Source organism: Toxorhynchites rutilus, chromosome 2 (genome assembly GCF_029784135.1).
Source record: "Toxorhynchites rutilus septentrionalis strain SRP chromosome 2, ASM2978413v1, whole genome shotgun sequence".
Taxonomy (NCBI): Eukaryota; Metazoa; Arthropoda; class Insecta; order Diptera; family Culicidae; genus Toxorhynchites; species Toxorhynchites rutilus.
In genome coordinates, this window is record NC_073745.1 from 32,661,644 (window position 1) to 32,684,778 (window position 23,135).

Consider the following 23,135-nt stretch of genomic DNA (forward strand, 5'->3'; position numbering starts at 1 on the left):
TAGAAACGGCCAAAGGGTTTACAATGGAGAGTTCTGCCGTTGGACCCACTTATATTCGCTTTGAAAGAAAACGTGAATGTCTGAAATATTCATATTAAAAAATCAATTTTGGGCGCGACGAAGCTAGTAAAATATCTAATATTTGTAGTAATAATTTTACCCGTCTGATTCTGAATCATTTTCCGTTTCGTAAGAGATTGTAATCTCGGGCTCATCTTCCGGTTCTTCTTTGATGAACACCTCCGGTTGTGGCAGTTCCTCTAGCTGTATCTCTACGGGATCTTTGAGAATGCGGTCAAATAATTTCGTGTCTGGTGGATCTTCTGGAGAGGAACTCAAATCGAGGTTGGTTTTGCCATCTACCGTAGTGGAAGGAGCCGCTCCTGTGGAAGAAAACGATAACCTTGCTTTGAAGAAAATATAGGTCAGACGGAAGAAAATAATCTCACCCATCCACGCAACATCCAACAACTCCACGTGGCGTTTCATGTGCTTCTCCAACTTCGTTGCATCGGTAAACCTTTTCCCACACTCGTGACACTTGAACGCCGGTGTCTTCCAGTGTTCCTTCCCAACGTGCATCTTGAACTTCTCCTTATTCCAGCGAGTCATTGGTCCAAACTCGGCATCGCAAACCGAGCACGTCAGGCATCCATTTTTGACTATATAATTCACCGGCAGATCATTGCTATCCCGCTCGTCGTCCTCTTCGTCGTCATCCGCCTGCTCACCGTATTGCTTGTTCAGGGCTTCCAGTAAATGTTTCCGCAGTGCATCGACCCGATCGAACGAGCGATTGCAGTGGTTACATCGGATTGCCGTCTTTGATCCCGATGTCCGCCCGCCGTTCACATGTTTCACCATGTGCCGCCGAAGTTCCGGCATGTCCCGATAGGAGTGACGCTTGGCCGGTGGACAGGCTGCACACTGGTAACCATCCTGGACGATCAGATAGTCGATCGTGTCGAACATCGATTGGAGGCCGTGCGCCGGCAACATCGGAGGGGGTGATTGTGCCTGTAGCGATGCAGTGAAAAGCTAATCATTTTGAGGTTTGATTCAGTTAGAATCTGGAATCACGGTTCATTTTATAGCAGCGGTCGTAGTAGGCGTATCTGAGATCTTGTGACAGCAAATTGTTAAGAAAACCTGTATCTTTTGACGGTAAAAAATTCACATTGATCCGTCCTGTTTTGAAAAGTTGTTGCAGGATGGAAGCCGAGAGTTGGAATTTGGTTTTGGACTCCCACATTAAAAATTTGGCGTGGTCAAGTCCTAAAATCGCGAAATCGCTGGAAATGGCTAAATCGAATGAACGTACAACTGTTATTCGGATGGATCAGAGGACGCCACGTGGCGGAATTTACGATCGGGAGTTGAGATTGAAAGTATTGAGAACAATTAAGGCAAAGACGGGACTTTCGGACTACGACATCGTCAAAAAAAAGTCTAACCAAACTATCATCCGGAGAATCCGTATACGAGAAGGTTGTCGAAATATCCGTACCTGCAAATAACCAATCAGGACGCTGAAGTAAATCAAGTGGCCAAAAGACGCTCGAAAGTTGTTGGTTTTGACGAAGTACGAAGGATGTATACTAATAGATGACAAAACGTACGTGAAGATTAGGGTGCCAATGGATGTATCGGAAAAAAGTGACCCTCGAATTTTCAAAGCGAACTTGATTAAAAATGTTGATTCCCACAAAAAACTAACCTATGCAAAATATCAGCTCAATCGGACTTTTACTAGTGTAATTTTCTGAAAATCGAACAATCACCCTCCCCCCTTGGAAATCGGAAATCGAGTTTAAAAAAAAAAATTTTTTTTTGATGCCAAATGTCTTAGAATTGCACAAAACGGCGAGATTTACTGTTATCTCGAAAAAAAATTGTCAAAAATTTACTTCTCGGCACGTCGTTTTTTGTTTGAAAAATTGATTATGACGAAGTGTCGATTTTGTTCCAAAAAATTTATTTTCGAGATGGCAGTAGATTTCGACGTTTCATGCAATATGAAGACATTTAGCATCGAATCTCAAACTTTGACCGCTGTGCGACACTAGTAAATGAAGTCCGATACACTTCACGGTGGAAACGAAATAAATGGCACGCAATTGAACTACGTTTTACGAGTTAGTGAAGTGTCGAAGATAATAATGAATTTTCAGGCAGATGAGCACTTTTCAAATAAAAGTTCTTTAATGAAAATTTCATAATCTCATACAAAAATTTCATCTGAAGATAATTTGATATTATAATGATAAGTTTAGTGGGAAACTAATCTCGTATCCAGATGTCGACACCGTACCGTTGTCATCGCGGATACGTTTCATTCCGTTTCCACCGTGAAGTGTATTCGAGAATCAGGCCCTTTGCATAGGATAGTTTTTCGTGGGAACCAACATTTTGAATCAAGTTCCGTTTGAAAATTCGAGATGGCCATTTCCATTGGCACTCTAATATATATAGACAATTCTATTGGTCAAAGATATTATGTGAAATTTCTTATTGCAAATCATTTTTTGAACGCCAAAACGTTGAAAATGTTGTAGAATACTGGTGACTCAACTATGTCGAAAACACAGATGTATGAATGGTAAAAGGCATTCAAATACGGCCGAGAGGAGATAGACGATCATCGTCTTCTTCATCGACGTCTTCTACTGATGAAAACATCAACAAAATAAGAAAAAAATGCTGCTCGGCAATTAGCATTTAAATTTGAGAGGGCTAACCCGTGAATTAATTTTATCTCTCACGAGATCGTTCGTCATACTTTGGGCATGAGAATAGCTGCAGCACGACTAGTGCCAAAAGAGCTCCTTTTTTCCTTAAAAATTCTATGGTAATCAAGTGGCTGATTCGATCAAATTCTGATCCCACGTTCATACAGCGCATTATTACTGGCGATGTGGCTCCGTGTGACTTCCTATTTCCTAAACTCAAATTAATGCTTCGTGCGACCCGTTTTGACCGAATTAATGACATAAAAACGAATTCGCTGAATGAATGGAAAGTAATTCTTGAATACAGCTACGAAAACAAGTAGTGGGTTATATCTGTGATATAACCACAAGGTGGATGTAGGACTACCGCTAGAATGGTAATCATTTGTTCAAAGTTGCATCTGAATCAATGCTCAATGATGTTCTGTTCTTGTTTTTTAAGGGGCTTTATACTTGAAGGTCATTCGCCCCTCAATTATGAATGAATGAATGAATATATTGAAACAACGCTGAAAGTTGTTCTTGTTAGTGTGTGACTGGATGAGTATAAATATGTAATTTTTATACAGAGATACAAATAAAATGCAGTTTTTTGGAGCTTGTTGGTGGTCCTGAATAGAACTGAGGAGCCCTGATTATGCGCCCTTGTTCGGGAACACATATTCCGTTCACCAAACACGCAAGAGAGTAAAAAATACCCACAGACAGACTTATCACGAGCGAGCTTGGGCACAAGCGTATTGTGTTTTGGTTACAAACAAAACACAGTAGACTTCCAAAATGGCTGCAGAGTCGTTTAAGCACATTGGCTCACCTCAGGATATACTTCTAGGCGCCTTGATTACAACTAAATGGTTTTCCAAGTGAGTGTCAGCTTCTATACAGATTTGTGCGATTCAATTTTTTCAAAGCAATTTCTAAGCAAGCTGGTTTCAACCAGTTTTTGAATCAAAAATTAACAAACATATAACGCGTAGAGATTTTATCTTCCGAATGAAGCGATTATCATACCATTACGTCCAGTTGTTTAGGAGGAATTAACGCTCAAAATATTGTTGTTCCGGTGTAACGCTCCGATTTTCGAAACCTTGAATTTACACCTCAGTATAGGAATGAAAGAAACAAAGGCGATAAGTTGATTGAATCTGTTGAAAATCGAGCCATGCATGTTAAACCTTTTGTATTGAACCTTTTTTTTTAGAGAAGCAACAAACACATGTTAGGCATGCCTTGATTACCACTACGCCAGATCGCTTCCACAGAACGGAAATCAAAGACGAAGTTCCCATCTTTTAAAACGCCGAGTTAATCTGCAGGCTACAGATTCACATAAAATTGTTTATATTGTATAAAAATTAATAAATATCTGAGACAAGATGTGACAACTGGCTTCTTAGTCTTACTCTTCGATCCAGTGCGAGCAACAGGAATGCCGAACCACTCAAAATGACAAATTTCCAAATGAGATAAAGTTTCTGAAGACTATTTTTCCACGTCCCTAACATATGTTTTCGTATTCTATATTCTATGAATTGGTAACATTTGGATGATGTGGAGCAAATTTGTTGCTTGTTTCACAGCAAATTGTATTTTTCTGTGATGCTTTATCATGAAAAATAGTGTGAGAGTACATACCATGAGTACTTTTTGTCGAAGTATATTTTCAAATATTATTGGCAACCCTTTAAAATTGACCAATCAGCAGCTGGTCCGAAATCGATCCCCTATTATCTGGTCTTGTCTTAGATAAATATTACATTAGACACTTAAGGCCGATTTAGAGCTCTTTTGAACGTGAATATGAACGAACACTTTTTTGTTAATAATTCATCGGCCCATATATAAAACGCGAGGAAAACATCTCGAAACGATAGGAAGAAACATTTTCTAATTCAAAAACATATTAGAACACAATTCATATTGCTAAAAATGGATTAGTTCAACATTTCACTACGACTTTGAATTTCCACGTGGGATCGACGTGTTGGTGAATCCAACATAGATCACCGGCTTCGGTGAACGTGAACGCAAAAACAGTGGTGAATACAGACGTCAAAATATTCCCCCGTTCGAATGTCGGAAGGCATTCTGAAAATTATTTCACCGTGAACTGTAAAAGGATAAGCCTGGTTTAGACTTCCCGTGAACGTGAACTTGAACAGGTGGTGGAATAGTACGATCATTTCACGGTGAACTACATTGCAAACAAACAACTTAAAAAATCGTGGTGAATATTATTTTTTTGTTCACGTTCACGTTCATATTAAAAATTCGTCAGTGAATGTGAAGCAAATAAACATCGAGCTTCAATTAAGTAAATTGGATAAAATATACAGTTGTTCAAGAATCAACCCGAAGCAACGAAGTTTTTCCACACGTGCAGAGATCCGATTGAATGAAATTGCATCCATATCAAAGTTTTCATTGAAAACTTGAGAATTGCAAAACGTATCCTTTTACAGTTCACGGCGAAATAATTTTCAGATTGCCTTGGGACATTCGAACGTGAACATGAACGGGGAAACATTTTAACGTCTATATTCACCACTGTTTTCACGTTCACGTTCACCGAAGTCGGTGAATTATGATGAGTTCACCAACATCTCCACGGCATCTTCCACGATGGACATTCAGAATCGTTGTGAAATATTGGATTAATCCACTTTTATCAATATGAATTATGTTTAAACAGGTTTTTCAACTAGAAAATGTTTCTTCCTATCGTTTCAAGAAGTTTTCCTCGAGTTTTATATATGGACTGATAAATTTTTAACAAAAAAGTGTTTGTCCGCGTTCACGTTCACGGGAACTCTAAACCTACCTATATGTTAATCGGATCTCTGCATGGGTCGAAAAACCTCGCGTTTTATACATGGAATGATGAATTATTAACAATAAAGTGTTTGTCCGCGTTCACGTTCGCGGAAACCCTAAATCTAGGTGGGCCCAAGGCGGTATAATAAGGTGGAACGTTATGTCAGAACTGCTGTTCAGCCATTTCTTGAGTTCGAATTGACAGCGACCAAACGAACGGCTAGAGTTTTCCGACAAAGAGGATAACAAATGGCATGCAATGAGGAGTGCATACCGCTATGTATTTGCTGCGCATAAACGTTGGTTTTGTTTACGCTGTTGGCATCATTGTTGTGTTTCGGTGACTGCTGCAAGTTATTGTCTGCATTGCTGTTTTATGGGACGTGAGCGTTGTTGCCGTTGCTGCTGGGATTGGCAACTCAGCGATTGTGGGAGCTTTGCTAGTGGGTATATGAAAGAGCCACTACCGCCGGGCTTGTGCCGTACTGCTTTAGCTGGAGACTCACCTGATCGTTCGGGTTGTGAGACACAACAGCTAGTTCGATTGAAACCGGCCCAGCGTAGGTATATGTTGGTGGAGACCGCTATGTAGCATAAAAATTAGACCTGCTCTGTTTATAAACAAAAAAAAGTCGCTGTCATTTTTCATCACTTCTCGCATCTTCCATGCCTCATCCTCATACTGTCGAAAACGTACCACCTGTCAATTCCAGCTCCTTGGGTGGGCCCACGTGCTAAAACCACTCTTCAGCCATCTTGAAAGTCTACTGTGTTTTGTTTGTAAACAAAACACAATACGCTTGTTCCCAGGCTCGCTCGTGATCAGTCTGTCTCTTTCACGCTTCAAGTTAAGCCAGTTAAGTATTTGAACGAATTTCGGATTTTTAAACTGAACGAATTGAAGTGTCGATCAAGACTCTCCTTCTGCTTTCTTCCGTACTGTTTTCATATACCGCTCCCCTAACCGACGTAGTGACGATACGGCCTCACCTCAGTATATACTTCTAGGCGCCTTGGGTCGTACTATTTCACCACCTGTTCATGTTCACGTTCACGGGAACACTAAACCTGGGGTGGCATTGCGCATTCGAAATGGTTTTAGTATTATGTATATATTTTAAGCTCATATTTTCGGTGTACTAGATTTAGAGCAAAATTTGTCTCGTAGAGAAATGTAAAATTTTTGGGTTCGTAAACAAAGCTGGTCAAAGGCATGTCAAAATGGTCGAAACGAACAAAAATCACTCGTTTCGAAATGCGCAATGTCACCCCAGGCTTTAGGCGAAATTTGCCAGGAATTCCAAGGATTCCAAGAAAAAAGTCTTGAAATACAACAATTTTTGGCAAATTCTGTGTTGCTAATTTTGACCAAAACATTTCTTCACCATCCCACCATCCAAGTGGTTCGACATCAGCCAAAGGGTAGCAGAAAAGAATTTTCACAAATCGAGACTCTCACCTGCTGCACATCACGTTCTGCCGGCTCGCAGTCTCCCTCGTGTGAAATCGTGGACTTATCATCCTTCGGTTCCGTTTCACTTTCATTATCCATTATTTTCGCTAAGTACCATTCGCATGGAACACTTTTCACCACCGAAAACTAGAAGGAACTTTGTTTACATTCTTCGTACACAATTCTGCAAGTGGATGCAGCCGATTGTCATGACGCCTCCCACCCAGGGATGCCAGTTGATTTTTTTTCAAATGTGATTATAAGCGACGATAGCATGTGAAATTCGGGAATGTGAACCGACCACCAAAAAGTTGTCAGCGTTGGAAAGCTCTACCGAAAACCTAACAAAAAAAAACAGACAATTATGCTTGTATTCGTTCTGCGCACAATTTCAGAAAATCTGTAGTTTTCGCAGCGAATCAAATGTTTTCAAAATGAAAACATGTCTTCACATATGGCATCCTTGCCCCCGATTGGCGAGTTTGAAATGAACCCTTCGGGAATGCAATATTTCTGTTTATTGAAAACAAAGCTTGTGCTACTAGCTGTGCGAGTTTATGTTAAAAATCGGATGAATGTAAACATTAGCGATCTGGTTCGAATCCTATGTGATATGTCCACCCCGGATCACGCCAGTCGAATTAGTAATGAGAACTCGATCGATGGCACTGAAGTTAGTGAGGAAATCGAAACATTCGAATCACATCTGAACGAGAATGGTGTAAGTAGACGGAGGTTTACTCCTCGGTAGCGATTCAATCATTTAAGTTTTCAGGAAACCGCCTCAGCCGACTGCCAGGAGGTTCTCATCGGTGAATGTTTCGAATCGCCCTCGGCTGAAAACGTTTCTCTGCCCGCAACATCAGAGAAAAGTTCGATATGCCCCATATGCTTGAAAGGCTTCAACGAATCGAAAAAGTTGCTTCGACACAAAGAATGCCACGAACGGAGGAGATTCAAATGTGACCTGTGCGATTCGTTCCTGAAGACCCGATCCAGCTATAACTCGCACATGCAGAGGCACACAAACGGGAAGCGATTTGAGTGTGACACCTGTCGGAAGATATTTGCGGCCGCAAGAGATTTAAAGAACCATCAGAAAATCCACGACCAGCAAGCGGAGCGATTTCGTTGCGAGCTTTGTGGGAAGGATTTCGGAAGAATTTATTCTCTGCTCGATCACAAAAAGTTACACAGCGGTGAAGAGGTTTTCAGTTGCCCAAAATGTGATATGGTTTTCCCAAAGCGACGTAATTTACTGCTGCATGAACGATCCCATCTAGTGGAAGAGGATCGATTGAATATTGCTCAAAAATAAATTGAATGATTGAATACAATTACACTACACGGATATTTTTATTATTTTAGCACTTACTTTCACAGCAACAAATCTTCCAAATAATCGTCGAATTCTTGCTCTCTGGATTTCTCTTCGACATCAGGTCCTGGAATCGACAAAATAATTGACATTAATAGTTCCTATATGAACATCCGAAGAACAAACCTTTTGTCCAACATTCTTCCATTGCCGCAGATTCAGGGGGAATGTAGTTTTCACGCGATTGATCTGATGGTCCCGATTCCGAGATACACTCTTGACTATCTGCATTATGATCAACTTGTTCATTGCCAATGCTTTTGACCCTTTCCTCTCTCGGAGAACATGTTCCTTCCGTTATTGGTTTGACAACCTTCCTATTTCGCTCACGACGCTTCATCCTCTTCACTTCCCGCTTTTTGGAGTGGTAGTTAAGCTTATCAGAACATTTGGGGCATAATCCTTAAACCAATTTTTAGGGCATAAACGAATCATTTTTACACCTTGAAGATGTTTGGAAACTCACGCAACTTGACGAGGGCATTCTTTTTGGTTCCGTGCTCTGAGTAGGCGAAATTGACCTCCCAACTCCGCAATGCGTCTCGCTCCTCGCATATCCGACCACCACAGATGAATTGACCCTTACCTACAACCACTTCTTTTTCGATCCGCCAGCGCATTGCAACCTACAATTGAATAAATTGAACTAGCATTCCTGGCAATTTTGACCCGACAATCACCTTATTCTCCTTGTACCGACTCAGGTCGGCAATACAATACTCCTTGAACAGTTTATCGTAATACTTTTTGGCCAGCTGCTTCTCCCACGAGTCCACCGATTCGCCCTCCCAGAGGAAGCGATGGTTCTCCCGAATAACATCGTGGTCTGTTTTGTCTCGCGAGGTATCCCGCTGCAGTAGCTTTGTAGCCCCGGGGTTAGTGAGTACGTACTCGTTGATGAGGTACTTGTGCAGCTCGTAAGGATTTAGATTGGCCAGCCGGCGAGCCATCGTTTGTTCCGAGTTTTCTTGGTCTTCGATTGCTTTTGGTACAATCGTTTGTAAACATCCAAAGTTGGACCCTTCAGGAATGCCAAGTTGTTTTGTTTTTGATGCGTTAGCATAATCAATAGAAGTTTGTGCAACTTTCTTATGTCCATAGGGCTCTTGCTACACATACATGCAGAGCATGTGTTGGGCACACATCGTTTATTCACATTCGTAGTTTCTATGCAGCAGAAGCGGATTCGTTATCAATCGGCGTTCTTGTAGATGATTTAAACATAGTGGCGGTCTTTCTATTTCTACTTTCTCATATAACAACTAACATGAACTTTGTGAAACAGTTAGGCAAGCTATTTCATGAACAAGAGTTTTTGTGTGACGCATATTACTTAATTTACTAGCACCTATTTCGCGATGTTTATTAAACTACTTTCCCACTAGGTTTGTTTCAAAAAATTGGCAGGAAAGGATTATCAACATGTTCGGACCTAGATTAAAGTCACAGAGGCTCGAGTTCACGTTCGAATGCTTCCTTGTATTTTCCATGAATTAGCTTTTCCACTTTTCACTTTTCCGTAGAACATTCAAGTACCCGGAAATCATAACTGAGGGTTGTTTGATCTTTCTGGCTGAATGTGTCCTTAATCAAACCTTAAATATACCGCTTTTTTGGCGCTCATTTCTTTCATCTCCCTTCCTCACTCCCCCCTCAAAAATCAATAATTTTGCGAAACAGTGTGAAGAAAATGATCGTTTTCGCACACTTCCCATCAAGTAATATCAACCAAACTCTAATCGATTACCCACAAGATATTAAATTTTCATCTTCTGTCGCACTGTATAGTGAAAAATGTCGAAAAACTCGAGCTAGTGCTCTGAAAGTTAAATTTTCATTTTTCAATTTTTGGCAATGGTTTTGTTTGTATTGGTGGAAGCATCGCTATTTTTTCGACACTGATGCCAGACAACATCATCGAAACAGCTATAAAAACCACTCAATAAAATTTTATTCCTGAGTCATAGCGCTTCATGTCATGAAAATCAATAGAATAAAATTGTGTTTATATCAATACAATTATTATTTTTACGTTTAATGGGTCTATAATGTAAGTTATAGCAACTTTAACATTGGGTAAGAAAATTGTATTGCAGAGCTCGGAACACTGCCACGGCTACCTATGCTTTAAAAAATAGTAAACGGAAATGTATTACATTCAATTAAAATGCCTCGGCCAACGAAAAGAAGGGTTAAGGCTCTCCAATGTGAATATGTGAAAACAATACGATCAACGAAGAAAAATATTAAGGAATTATCAACATCGAGTTACTATGCGGAAGAACTTGTTAATACCAAAAGAGCCCCAATTCGCATGTGTTATAGATTTGCTCATGTTACGCTCGCGTATAATCAGAATTTTACTTCATATGCAAATGCACCTTCTATATATACTTATATTTGCAATTGTTCATCGGAACATATCGTTCATACATTTTACTTTAGTATTGAATTGTTATTTTTTTTTCACACCACCCCCCTCCCTAAGGGAGAGGCTACCAAACTAATGAAACACAAATTTCTGCATTACTCGAGAGTTGTTCAAGCAAATGAAACCAAATTAGCCATATGGAGGTTTTAGGGTACAATAAATGTTTCTATGGTGGTAAGACATTCCATCCCCCTCTCTAAGGGGCCGACTGCCATACAAATGAAACACAAATTTCTACATTACTCGAAACAAATGAGCAAATGAAACCAAATTTGGCATGCGAATGTTTTAGGGGACACGAAGCGTTTCTATGGCGAATTAACATAGGGGAGTTACTGCGTTTTATGCAAGGCGGGTCTATGGTACTAGGTGAGGCCGAAAAATTTACCTGAAGCGTGAAAGAGAGAGGTTGGTCACAAGCGAGGTTGTGTACAGGCGTATTGTGTTTTGGTTACACAAAACACAGTATACTTCCAAGATGGCTGCAGGGTGGTTTTGACATATTGGCTCATTAGGATATATGTACTTCAAGGCGTCTTGGTTCCATGCAGACCGACGTTGAGTTTTTAGTCTCATTCACGCTGCTCTTATCGGACCGACAGTTGACTTTTCGTTTGGAAAGTGTCACCACTGGGCAGTGCCAATCATCAAAATTTATTCACGAATGGAGGAATTAGCTTTTTCCCAGTGTCGGATGAATTCTCTTCTGTTGAAACTCAACACCATATCTGTCATGATGAGTATAACACAAGAGTCGAGACGCGTGAACATTGTCTAGTATATTGAGCGAAAACAGCATGAACGAATTAAGAAAAGCCTGCATTCATTTCCTTACTGTCAATAATTTCAGGTGATTATCGTGAACGTTAAGTTTATCTACATCGCTTGCAGTTTTTATTTGAATTATTTTTTTTATTGAATACATGTTTGATTTCCATATTAAGAAAAAAAAAGAAAGGTCCAGAAATCTGGAAAAATCAACATTAGTTTTCGTTGAGCGACGTTTAGCGTTGAACGGCGTTGAGCGTTTCGTTTCCGTTTCTTTTTTTTATACTATATTATAGTGACTTTCCACACATTTTGGCTGGTTCGTCACTTTATTTCCTATTTCCATTTTTGGAAGAATGTCGGGAGTGAGAATTGAACTCTTGACCTTTAGCGTGGGAGGTACGGTCCGTTTTTGTACCCGTTTCCGCTTTCTATGCTCTTTTATTACCGCCATTTCGCTCTCACACGATCTTAGTTTCTAAAACATTCTTTATCTAACTCTACTTCTTGTACTCCATTTTCATTCTTTCAGGGCCGTTTTCAATGAACCTTTTCATATAATTCGCCAAAAACTAGAATTTTGTGTGATGAATGGCCATCGTTTACCACTCTCAATTGGTTGACGTTAAATGTTATGCTTTGATTTTCACTAACACGCAATGAACTTCAATTTCGGCGTTTCGAATATCATGACGAAAATAAAGATGCACATGAAAAATGAACCATTAAGCATTGCCATTAAGCTTGATAGTGTTGTTTCATATTAATCGACTCTCCCTTCATCAATCAATACAAGGCTGAAAGCTGAAATTCACCGTATTTGAATGTCGTGAACGTGAATATTTTCGGCACTGCAACCGGGAACGACAGCAACGAAGCTAGACAATGATCTATAGAAAAGTCCACCATCGATCCACAGGGACCAACGAAGGCCAGACGAAAAGTTCGTTGTAAGTGCCCTAGCTTGGTTGGTATTCGACGTGTTAATTTCTCTAGTTTTATGTACTGGGTCTTATGTAGTATATAATACCTTTTATTACTTTGTGTCGTTAGATTCCTGCAGCTGAGAGACGCCATGATTTGAACCTTTTTTTTATAAAATAGTTTATACAACACATAGTAAAACTCGGGAAAATGAGGAAATAGAAGCTAACATAAGTATTATGTATTTATTCTACTGTTTCACCTTTTTAATTAACCCGAATGAAACAAATTTTGTAGTTTGTGTAATTATTTTTTTTTATTTTCAGGTTCAGAATCATAAAGGCCTAAACTTTAGCGCGAAGCAAAATAAAATTGTAATCAAATGCCAATATGCCAGCTAGGTCCTTATGATTTTGAATGCTAGCATTAATTGATGAAATTTGTTCATTTTTATTACCTTGATTAGTTTTGCCTGTGATTACAATATTTTCTCTATGTAGTGGATTATTCTGTGGAAAGTACTACTTTCTGCTCCTCCTGATCGTTGGGTCGTTTTGACATTTCTTATTGGATTCTTCTTAACAGCCAATTTGAATCCATCCGCATGACCCTGGACTGAAGTATTCAGAAGTTTTTGTACAAGTATGGAATGTGATGGAAAGAAATTATCTTAAAGGACAACCAGGACCATCTAGATTACTGCAAGATGCCGATTTTTATTCAAAATAGTCAAGTTTTAGCTCTAGAGCGATTAAAAGGAAGAAAAAAATGTATTGCATTCCCATGTGCTTTCCACTGTTGCATCTATGAATCATCGTTTGACTCAGTAAACCCACGTACCAAACAAATGAATCGTTGGGATGAGCCCGGATGGTTGGCATCGAAATATCGGATCATCGAAGTATGTTTCTCTCTAACCCGAAGGTCATTCGTCCTTTATCCGACGATCAATGGCATACCTGTAATTTTAAAATATATGGTTGATTGAATTCGGAAATATTCAAATGAGGGTGTCATCGTGAAAGTGATTATTTTCGTCATAAAAGTAAAATAAATAATGATAAATAGATAAAGAGAATAAAGAGATACGAGAAAGAGATTCTAATCATGGAATCAAAGTGGACCCGGTTGTATTTTAAGCGAAATTTCCTCGTAGGTTACGGTTCGATTTTTGTTAGAAGCATCATTTTTATAGGTTCATAAACTTATACAATTATACATACAATGTTTCGCCATCCTTCACGTAGCTATGAAATTCTATTCTCACAGAACTTGTTTGGTTTCTTGTCGAACAACTGGTCAAGCTGGTCAAGGTGCGTTTCCTGAGCCAAGATGATGAAGCACGCGTTTTAATGGGTTTAACAGTACCCAGTAAGCAAGCACCGATAGATGCATCTCGAACAGAGTTACCATATCTACAAATATCTACACTATCTACAAAGTGCACCCGAGGCCGAGTGGTTAGCGTTTCACATTATCATGTCGGGTGTTCGGGTTCGATTCCCGTTCTGGCCGGGGGATTTTTCGTCAGAGAAATTTCCTTCGACTTGCACTGTGATCACGCGTATTCTAGAGCTTGTCCCTTGGAATACATTCAAGGCGTGTTATTTGGCTTAAGAAATCTCAACTATGTATTAATAAATGACGGTAGTTAATGCATACGTTGAGATGGTAAAAGTTCCATAGGGAACGCTAACGCCATCCAAGAAGAAGAAGATAACTATATAAAAATCTGTATTTCTACAAATTTTTCAGATTTTTTTTACACTAGATTGCCCAAGCAAGTCGCTTTGACTGCTTTTCAATTTCAATTAGAAAAATAATGATGACACATTATGACAAAATTTCTTTAAAGTTTTCAACTTTTTTTTTGACTTGCTCGGACAATCTAGTGTTAGACCAAGAATCTGTAGATACAGATTACATTTTTTTTGTGTTTCATACAGAAATTATAGATTTTTTTAAAATAACGTTGCAATAATGGCTTGAGGTTAATAATATTTTACTATCTCACCATCACCCATATCTTCCAACAGTGCACTTACACTGTCGTAAAAATTCATTTCCTTTGAAAGTTTATTTTTCAAAAGAACTCAAAGCGAGAAGAAGAGATTAAATCAGTTCATGAAATATTGAAGCTCGAACCATATAAAATGCTGAGTTCGTTCGCTCTCACTGGAATCCGTTTTACGAAATCCTGTTATACTGTTTTTTGATCTACGTTTTGCTATTGATTGATGAATTGAACAAACTGAAACTAAAACATCGGAATTCATTCAGATTAATCCGGACACCAGAACATTTTATCTTACTTTCTTGAGTAATATATGCCAAGAATAATACATCAAATCTGATGTTCCAGCATCTGAAGACATTTACGTAGGTGTTGAAGATGTAGAAATAGTAGCTATTGAACTGGGCGAGAACAAAAGAATAGCTTTTAGGACCATCTGCTGAACCATTGGACGACTAAAGTTTGAATAAAAAATAAAAATTTAAATAAAAACATAGCCGATTAATTAGTTTAGAATGAAAAATTCATGAATAAACTGAATAAACTGAATAGCAATAAAGCAATTTATTTTTACTGCAGTGTTATGTTTCATGGCATTACGTGAATACCATCAACATCGTCAAATCAATAATTTCTATGCCAATCAATGATACTAAAGCTAAAATTACGCTCAAAAATTGGACTCATAAACCTTATACAGATTTCAATACTTTCAATTTTTTTTTGAGAAAAAGCTAAAATGAAAAGTTTTTTTTTAGACCAAAAACACAGATCTTGATTTTGTCATGGCTGCTAAACAAAAGCTTATTCCGTCTGTTGTTGCAGGATGCTAGCCCAGCAAACATTAAATCGCATAACAAGCGTATATATAACATCATATGCCCTAAAATTTGGTTGGCATATAATGCGCCTAACTGGCATATGCATGCAAAAGTGGAGGCTATATACATACATGGCAAATGCTTACCGAATTTGTTTGGATGAATATGCAACTTTGACTGGCTATAATAGCGATTATGTTTGAATTGAATTACGATCTAATATGAATATATTCATGAATTGTCAAAGCACCAAATACGACTTTTGCCATACTTATATACGATTTATCACAGACATAGAAAAAAACCACATGGCGCAAAATATTTTCGTGAAATGTTTATTACAACCTCACGAACCGCCATTTTTATATATGAGTATTTATGTTCGTAGAAATAATAATTGTTTGATTGACTCGTGTTGGGAGTGGAATATTAATGTTTAAAATGCCACAGATTGATGTTTGCTGAAAACTGCTCCGATGTGGGTTCGAACTCCGGTCGTCTGGATTATCATCCACTAGCTATCTCGCGCGGCTATCTGAAATTTAATTCAATAGCAGTTAAAACTTTCGAGTGCATCAGCATTTCATTGACATTTCAATATGATGTAATATGTTCTTTATTAGAATCTCCCAGCAAACATTAAATCGTATAATTTTGGACGTGCCAAGTCTTACAAGAAATCCGAATAAATCATAATCGCATATAATATCAATCAAAGTATGTATCGTGTATATTTCAAATCGCATGAAATGTAAAAACTCGATTTTAAATACCATTATCAAATAAAGTCGCAATTCGGTATAATAAACATCAATTTTATGATGCACATTGTCGTAAAATATATTTAAGCCGCATCATATGCGTATATTACGCTGATGCAGTTTGTGTGTCGTATAAGCGTATAATTTAAATCGATTCAGTAAAATCAGAATTTTCAGATTCAGAATCTCGAAAGTATTAACCGCTGTTGAATTAAATTTCAGATAGCCGCGCGAGATAGCTGGTGGATGATAATCCAGACGACCGGAGTTCGAACCCACATCGGAGCAGTTTTCACCAAACATCAAAGCCATTTCAAACATTCATATTCCACTCCCAACACAAGTCAATCAAACAATTATTATTTCTACAAACATAAATACTCATATAAAAAAATGGTGATTCGTGAGGCTATAATAAACATTTCACGAAAATATTTTGCGCCATTTGTTTTTTTCCTATGTCTGTAATAAATCGTATATGAGTATGAGTAAAGTCGCTATTATAGCCGGTCAAAGTTGCATATTCATCCAAACAAATTCGGTAAGCATTTGCCATGTATGTATATGGCCTCCACTTTTGCATGCATATGCCAGTTAGGCGCATTATATGCCAACCAAACTTTAGGGCATATGATGTTATATATACGCTTGTTATGCGATTTAATGTTTGCTGGGCTAATATGATTTACTGTTTCATGATTTTCTTCAGCATGTAACACGATTTACTACAGTACTGAATCGATTTAAATTATTCGCTTATACGACACACAAATTGCATCAGCGTAAAATACGCATATAATGCGGATTAAATATATTTTACGACAATGCACATCATAAAATTGATGTTTCCCAGCAAACATTAAGTCGTATGAATAGCTATAATTGGAGGCGATATACATACAACCAAGACACACTTGTATGGTATATGATGCATATAACTAGCATATACACGCAAAAGTGGAGGCGATATACGTATGTGCCATATTTTGTACGCATATAAAGCCGTATATAAAGATATGCGATGCTTTTTGGACTGATATGCGATTTGATCCGACAATGTTACCACTCAATCCATCGATGACATGGAAAATCGTGTTTTTCCATTTTATGCGAGTTTAGATATACATGATCGATATTTTGATTGATATTTTATGCGATTGTGATTTGATACGAATTTATATGTAACTTATCATGTGCAAAGTTATACGATTTAATGTTTGCTGGGTTATTATACCGAATTGCGACTTAATTTGATAATGGTATATAAAATCGAGTTTTTACATTTTATGCGATTTCATACATACTTTGATTGATATTATATGCGATTATGATTTATTCGGATTTCTTGTAAGACTTGACACGTGCAAAGTTATACGATTTAATGTTTGCTGGGAGGGCTCCTTGGTCATGCTGAAGCAGTTTAATACAGTGGTTCAATGTACGTTGCAGATCGTTCAGGAAGGCACTGTTATTTTAACGCATTTTATCATGTGCTCGATTTTTAAAGGGTGAGCAAGCTGTCTGATTTTTTATTCATTATTCAGCTTATTCAGCTTCATTCAGCTTCAAGGAATAATCAAGCCAGTGGATGGAGGACCAGACAAAAACCCGTTTTATCATTTTAATCAATTGAATCTTGATCCAATATGCGTTGCTACAAATGCTCCACGAGGCAGTGCTTTCAATCGTTGAACGTCGGATTTCTTCTTCTTGGACGGCACTAACATTCCCAGTAGAAATTTTGCCTTCTCAACATAAGTATTACCTGCGTCATTTTTATTTGTAGTGGAGGCGATCTGGCGTAGTGGTAACAACCATACCTTTCACGCAGAGATCACGAGTTCAATTCTCACTCCCGACATTCTTCCAAAAATGGGAGTAAAAGTGACGAACCAGCCGAAATGTGTTGAAAATCACTATAAAAGAGAAAAAAAAATATTTGTAGTACTTAGTTGCAATACTATGTACTATGCCGAATAACACGGCTTAAATGTATCCTGGAGTGGCAAGCTCTAGAATACGCGAGACCACCGTGCAAGTCTGAAGAAATTTCCAGACTCGATTCATTCTTCCACGTCAAATTGTCCTCATTGCATTTTGAAGTGACTTCCCCCAAAACGAATTCATTCCTCTCTCTTTCCCATGTATCTTTATGTATGCATCGATGTTTGAGCTCACAGTGGTTTGAAAAACGCTACAGGTGAGCTAAATTTTTGGGTATCGTACACGAAAATTACTCACACGTATAAAATAGCGTGCTGTGTGTGAGCTATTTTGCACGCCTAATACTAACTAATACAAACGCGAGGACCTTTATAGCATACTTGATAAATGTCTAAGTTTGTTGGTTTGAGTTCACGATGGGTAGAAAATAAACCATCCATTGATGGGGTAACTACTTTTTTGCATCAGGAGTCAAGTTTTCGTTCCTCTTATTGTGCGTCCATATAAGATTGCATAAGGGGGTACAAAATTAGTGTCAGAGGGAAATGGAAATGTGGATTGAAGTCAGTTGAATGAAGAGGCAGATTTGTATTCATTAGTCGAGTCAGTTAAAATAACCACTGATTGGACTAGTTCACCGGTCATCCTCGCTATTCAACGCTAGTCATTTCATGTTCTAGTCAAGTCATTTTTTTGTTGGCGGTGATTGCCGAAGCAGCTCTAGTCGAAGCGGAGCTATTGGGAGTAGAGTCGGTCTTCATTTTTCACCTTCGAAGATTTCCGGCCCTGCTCATGATTATGAGGGATCTCAACTGGAAACGAAACATTTTAAGTATGCAGGGGAATCGTTAGCTGATGTGTGGAATAGTCTAGCGATCGACGGATATTCCCTCAAAGCAGAATATATTTAGTTCGCTAATTCCAAAATCGATGAAGCGGATTTAGTACGATATTAAGTCGAGTAGTTCACTCGTCACGTAAGGACATCCCAGGACCTTTGGCAAGTAAAGAAATGTAACGACATGAACTGCTGCATTGAACTAAGGAGAAGTGTAAAAAAACATCAATTTATATCAGTCCGTGCTCCACTCATCTCAACGCCAAAAGGGTTGAAGGCACTAATCTCAACTGATCTTCTTCTTCTTGGATGGCTCTAACGTTCCAGTGGAACTTTTGCCTTCTCAACGTAGCATTACTAGCGTCATTTTTATTAGTAATACTTGATTGAGATTTCTATGCCGAATAACACGCCTTAAATGTACTCTGGAGTGGCAAGTCCTAGAATACGCATGACCACATTGCAAGCCGGAAGAAAAATCCTCCGACCAGAACGGGAATCGGACCCGAACCCCCGGCATGACAGTGTGGGACGCTAACCACTCGGCTACGGGAGCACGACAATCCCAACTGATGTCAGCATTAATTCAACCCAATTTGTCAGAACAAGCATGTGCAGCCAAGAAGTTTCTTCTAAGCACGTGGCAAATTAATTTTCAGTGATTCATCACAGTTTTACATTGAGTTTCCGTTTACGTTCGATATCTTTTAAAGTGAAACCCCAAATAGCGACGGTAGCAACACGTAAGTATAATCCGTTTCCTTAACTATTATTGGGACATGTCGCAATCACTGTGAAAGTAAACGCTTCTTTGTTAGGGTAGTTTTGTTCCTTAACACTGCTTTATTGGTGCATTGGTCTGTCAGACCGAGCAATCAATAATTCGTTCATTTCTCAGAAAATATCAACACTACGACTTTGCGTTTCTTTCTAGCTTCGTTATTAGTCGTTCGTCATCGTTTAACGTATCGCATGTGTTGGTACAAAGGGGGCGTATGTCACTTTTTTAACACTTTCGGTCTGACACACCGACGCGAGTATAGGAGTAACTTTTTTGGACAAGTGGCTTTTTTCATATTATAGAATATTGTTGAATGAAATGTTTAAATTAATGTTAGTGGCGTGGAATATTTATTGAATATAATGCATAAGATCATCACCGGACTATTCATATTTGATTTCAGTCCCTTTTTTTAACTGGACTGAACGGATCCAAATATTAACTATTCGTCGATATATTCGTCGTTAGATTCATACGTTCAAAAGCAAAATATAAATATTTGACTTTCGTATAGTTATTCGCTAAATATAATGGTCATACATATACAAACTTGTGAAAGAATTTCACTTGTGGAAGAGTTGTAAACAGTAAACCATAAACTAATCGGTGGCTTATGGTAATTTTTAACAGTTACAGTTTCGGGGATTTTTTTTTATAATGAACAATATCAACAAGAAAACAAGAGAAAGAAAAGGAAGTTCCTAAAAATCCTTTTATATCATCTTTTTATGCCCTATATATAAAAAGGCATTAATTCTTAGTTTACAAAGAATACAGAGACAAAGAATATTAGAAATATGCAAACTTTATATTCTAGAACCTTAATCATCTGGTGATTATCTAGAAGGTCGGTATACATACTTCTCTTCGATTAAAGTCCCGATAAAATAAAAGACTTCGATAAAAGAACACGCAACAACTGCATGAAATGTAAAAGATATGTTTGTTTCGAGCAAGTAGTTATGCTATGTTCTTATTCTTACTCCAATGAAACCACAATCGATCAATACGTTTTTATGTTATTTTATAGCTCTTTATACTTCCATGAATTATATTTAGTTGCTTATTTTAATTAATAAGAGTGAAAAATTCGAATTTCGTTATTTGTGTTGGAGTATCAAAAATTACTCTGTTTTGAGGAGGCTGAATTAGATGACTATTAAAACATAATAAAGACAAAGAAAACGTATGTTTTGGAGTTTTTTCCATTTAGTTATACCCTCTTCTTAAAGTAAATGCCAATAAAGCCTGAAAAATACACAATGGCAACATTACAGAGAAGTTCAATTTTCGGTCTGTGACACCGTACGCGAGTATACGTGTTATGATTCTGCACGCGAGTACAGGAGGGTTAAGAAAAAAAGATACTAAAATCTCAAATCCTTCGGCAAAAAAAAGTTCCGCGGAGTTCCGCTCCAAAACACCCCTCAACTTTTCAGTCATTATACCCTTGATATTCTGCAAGTGATTCTTGTTGCTCAAGTCTGCTATTCTGACCACAGTTTACGTTTTTTAGATGATATTTATACAATCAAGAATGAGCAAATTTTCGAACAATGGCTCCCAGTTGACCCCTCCCAAAGAAAAGATCGTTTGTTCACCTTTTTGTTGAGTTTTTATGATACGGATGATTTCTCTAAAGAATTTAAAGAAGAGCTTTTGAAAATTTGCAAAGTTTATTGCTACAAAATTAACCAGAGATGGTCGAAATGCTGCAGATCATATTCAAAATTCGTAAAGCAAAATTCTGACTTGACAACCAGTTAAACCAGTTAAGCTTCCGGCATATCAGAAAGGTAAAACTAAAGACGATTTGCAGTCTGTTGATGAAGGAAGACCTCAGAAATAGTTTAAAGAATGTTCGAAAAAGACAAAAAGGAGACGTGTTGAAGATCTTGTTAACAACAATGTACCTGAAGAGCTTGCATTCGCTGCCAATGTATCAAACTGTTCGAGTGGAAATCAGGAGAAAACCCTGACGGAGGCACAAGCACTGGCTCTATATGTTGATTTAGATCTCTCTGAAAGAAAGTACAATGTACTTCGAATTACTTTAAATGAAATACATCCAAATTTGCTACCAAGTCTTTATGCATTGAAACAAGAAAATGCAAAAATAACTCCTAAATTGATCTCTGCGACCGAGACGTCTGCTGAAGTAGATTTACAAGATCTTATGAATTGCACCTCCGCTAGCATCGTCAAAAAAATTTCGCTAATGACTTCAACTTCAGTCAATCTCGTCTGTAAATGGGGTTTTGACGGCAATTCAGGGCATAGTGCATACAAGCAAAAGTTTACGGAAGTAGGCAGTTCAGACGAAAGTTTGTTAGTCGTTGCACTGGTTCCATTAAAACTGATCGACTCCGCAAATAACGCTATCATTTAGATGAATATTCGGCCAAGTTCAACATCGTACTGTAGACCGCCTAAATTTGTGTTCACGAAGGAAGTCTCACAAGCTATTCTTGGCATTCAGTCAGAAATGGAGAAGAAAATTAAAGCGTTACAGATTTTCATCATCAACAACGATAGCGTTCAGATCGTTGTGAGTTTTGAATTCCATCTTACTATGATAAACGGAAAGGTGGCAAATTTGCTTTCCGGAAATAAAGCTTCTGCAAAATGCTTAATTTGTGGATCTTTTCCGAAAGAGATGAGTACATCGAAGGCTGTTGAGACAGTACCAAATACCGAAACTTACAAGCTAGGCCTGTCACCACTGCATTGCAAGATAAAATGTTTTGAATGCGTAATTCACATCGGTTACAGGTTAGCATTATAGAATGTTTAATAGTGTATAAATAATAACTATCATTCATTTCAACAGATTGCCATTCAAAACCTGGCTAGTGAAAACTGCTGAACATAAGCAAGAGTATGAAAGCAGGAAGCGAGAAATTCAAGAGGCGTTCAAGTCAAGGATGTGTTTAGTTGTCGACAAGCCGAAGCCGGGGTATGGTTCAAGCAATGACGACAACACTGCACGAAAATTTTTCTCGGATCCACAAACCAGCTCGGAAATAACAGGGGTAAGTGTGGAGCTGACAATTCTCCGTATAATATCGTCGGGGCGAAAAATTGAAATTTCCAAATACCAGAAACTATTGTCGGATACAAGAGATCTCTACATAAGCCTGTACGGATGGTATTTTATGCCTGTAACTGTGCATAAGTTATTGGTACACAATTCAGATATTATGGAAGCATTTGATCTGCCTATTGGCCAGTTATCGGAAGAGGCTTTAGAAACTACACACAGACTGATCAGGGAGAACAGGTTGAAGCATACAAGGAAAGCATCAAGAATTTACAGTAATAAGGACTTGATGAACTATATGCTGCTTTCTTCTGACCCTTCCATAGAAGGGAAGAGAAAAACTATAGCGAATAATCATCACACGGATGTCAATGATATTTCTTCTTTTTGCTGATACAGTTGAATTTGCTTCTGCTTGTCTTTTTAATGAAACTGAATA

General features: G+C 38.1%; 4 protein-coding genes across 7 annotated transcripts in view; 1 reads left to right on the forward strand and 3 right to left on the reverse strand.

Annotated features, from left to right (window-relative positions):
• LOC129765494 (zinc finger protein 665-like) overlaps window positions 1-7,221 on the reverse strand; it is a 33,673-nt gene extending 26,452 nt beyond the window's left edge. For 3 of the 4 annotated variants that reach the window (XM_055765869.1, XM_055765868.1, XM_055765866.1), the window contains exons 1-3: window positions 7,003-7,220; window positions 450-1,017; window positions 161-383 (exon numbers count right to left, since the gene is read on the reverse strand). In XM_055765869.1, coding sequence (XP_055621844.1) covers window positions 161-383; window positions 450-1,017; window positions 7,003-7,095 — 884 coding nt within the window. In that variant the 5' untranslated portion in view covers window positions 7,096-7,220. Of the gene's footprint in view, window positions 1-160; window positions 384-449; window positions 1,018-7,002 lie in introns of all 4 variants that reach the window. The other variant, XM_055765867.1, reaches the window with a different exon arrangement.
• On the forward strand, window positions 7,020-8,341 carry LOC129765501 (gastrula zinc finger protein XlCGF7.1-like). Its single transcript, XM_055765889.1, has 2 exons — window positions 7,020-7,717; window positions 7,772-8,341. The coding sequence occupies exons 1-2, from the start codon at window positions 7,439-7,441 to the stop codon at window positions 8,312-8,314; spliced, it is 822 nt and encodes a 273-aa protein (XP_055621864.1). The 5' UTR covers window positions 7,020-7,438; the 3' UTR covers window positions 8,315-8,341.
• On the reverse strand, window positions 8,336-9,415 carry LOC129765503 (protein FRA10AC1 homolog). Its single transcript, XM_055765894.1, has 4 exons — window positions 9,055-9,415; window positions 8,841-9,000; window positions 8,501-8,776; window positions 8,336-8,441 (listed from the first exon to the last, which is right to left on the reverse strand). The coding sequence occupies exons 1-4, from the start codon at window positions 9,322-9,324 to the stop codon at window positions 8,374-8,376; spliced, it is 774 nt and encodes a 257-aa protein (XP_055621869.1). The 5' UTR covers window positions 9,325-9,415; the 3' UTR covers window positions 8,336-8,373.
• Window positions 9,416-13,189: 3,774 nt separating this feature from the next.
• LOC129765499 (phenoloxidase-activating factor 2-like) overlaps window positions 13,190-23,135 on the reverse strand; it is a 38,241-nt gene continuing 28,295 nt past the window's right edge. Inside the window, exon 6 of the mRNA XM_055765887.1 lies at window positions 13,190-13,456. Within this exon, the coding sequence (XP_055621862.1) occupies window positions 13,423-13,456 (34 nt within the window). The 3' untranslated portion in view covers window positions 13,190-13,422. The remainder of the gene's footprint in view (window positions 13,457-23,135) is intronic.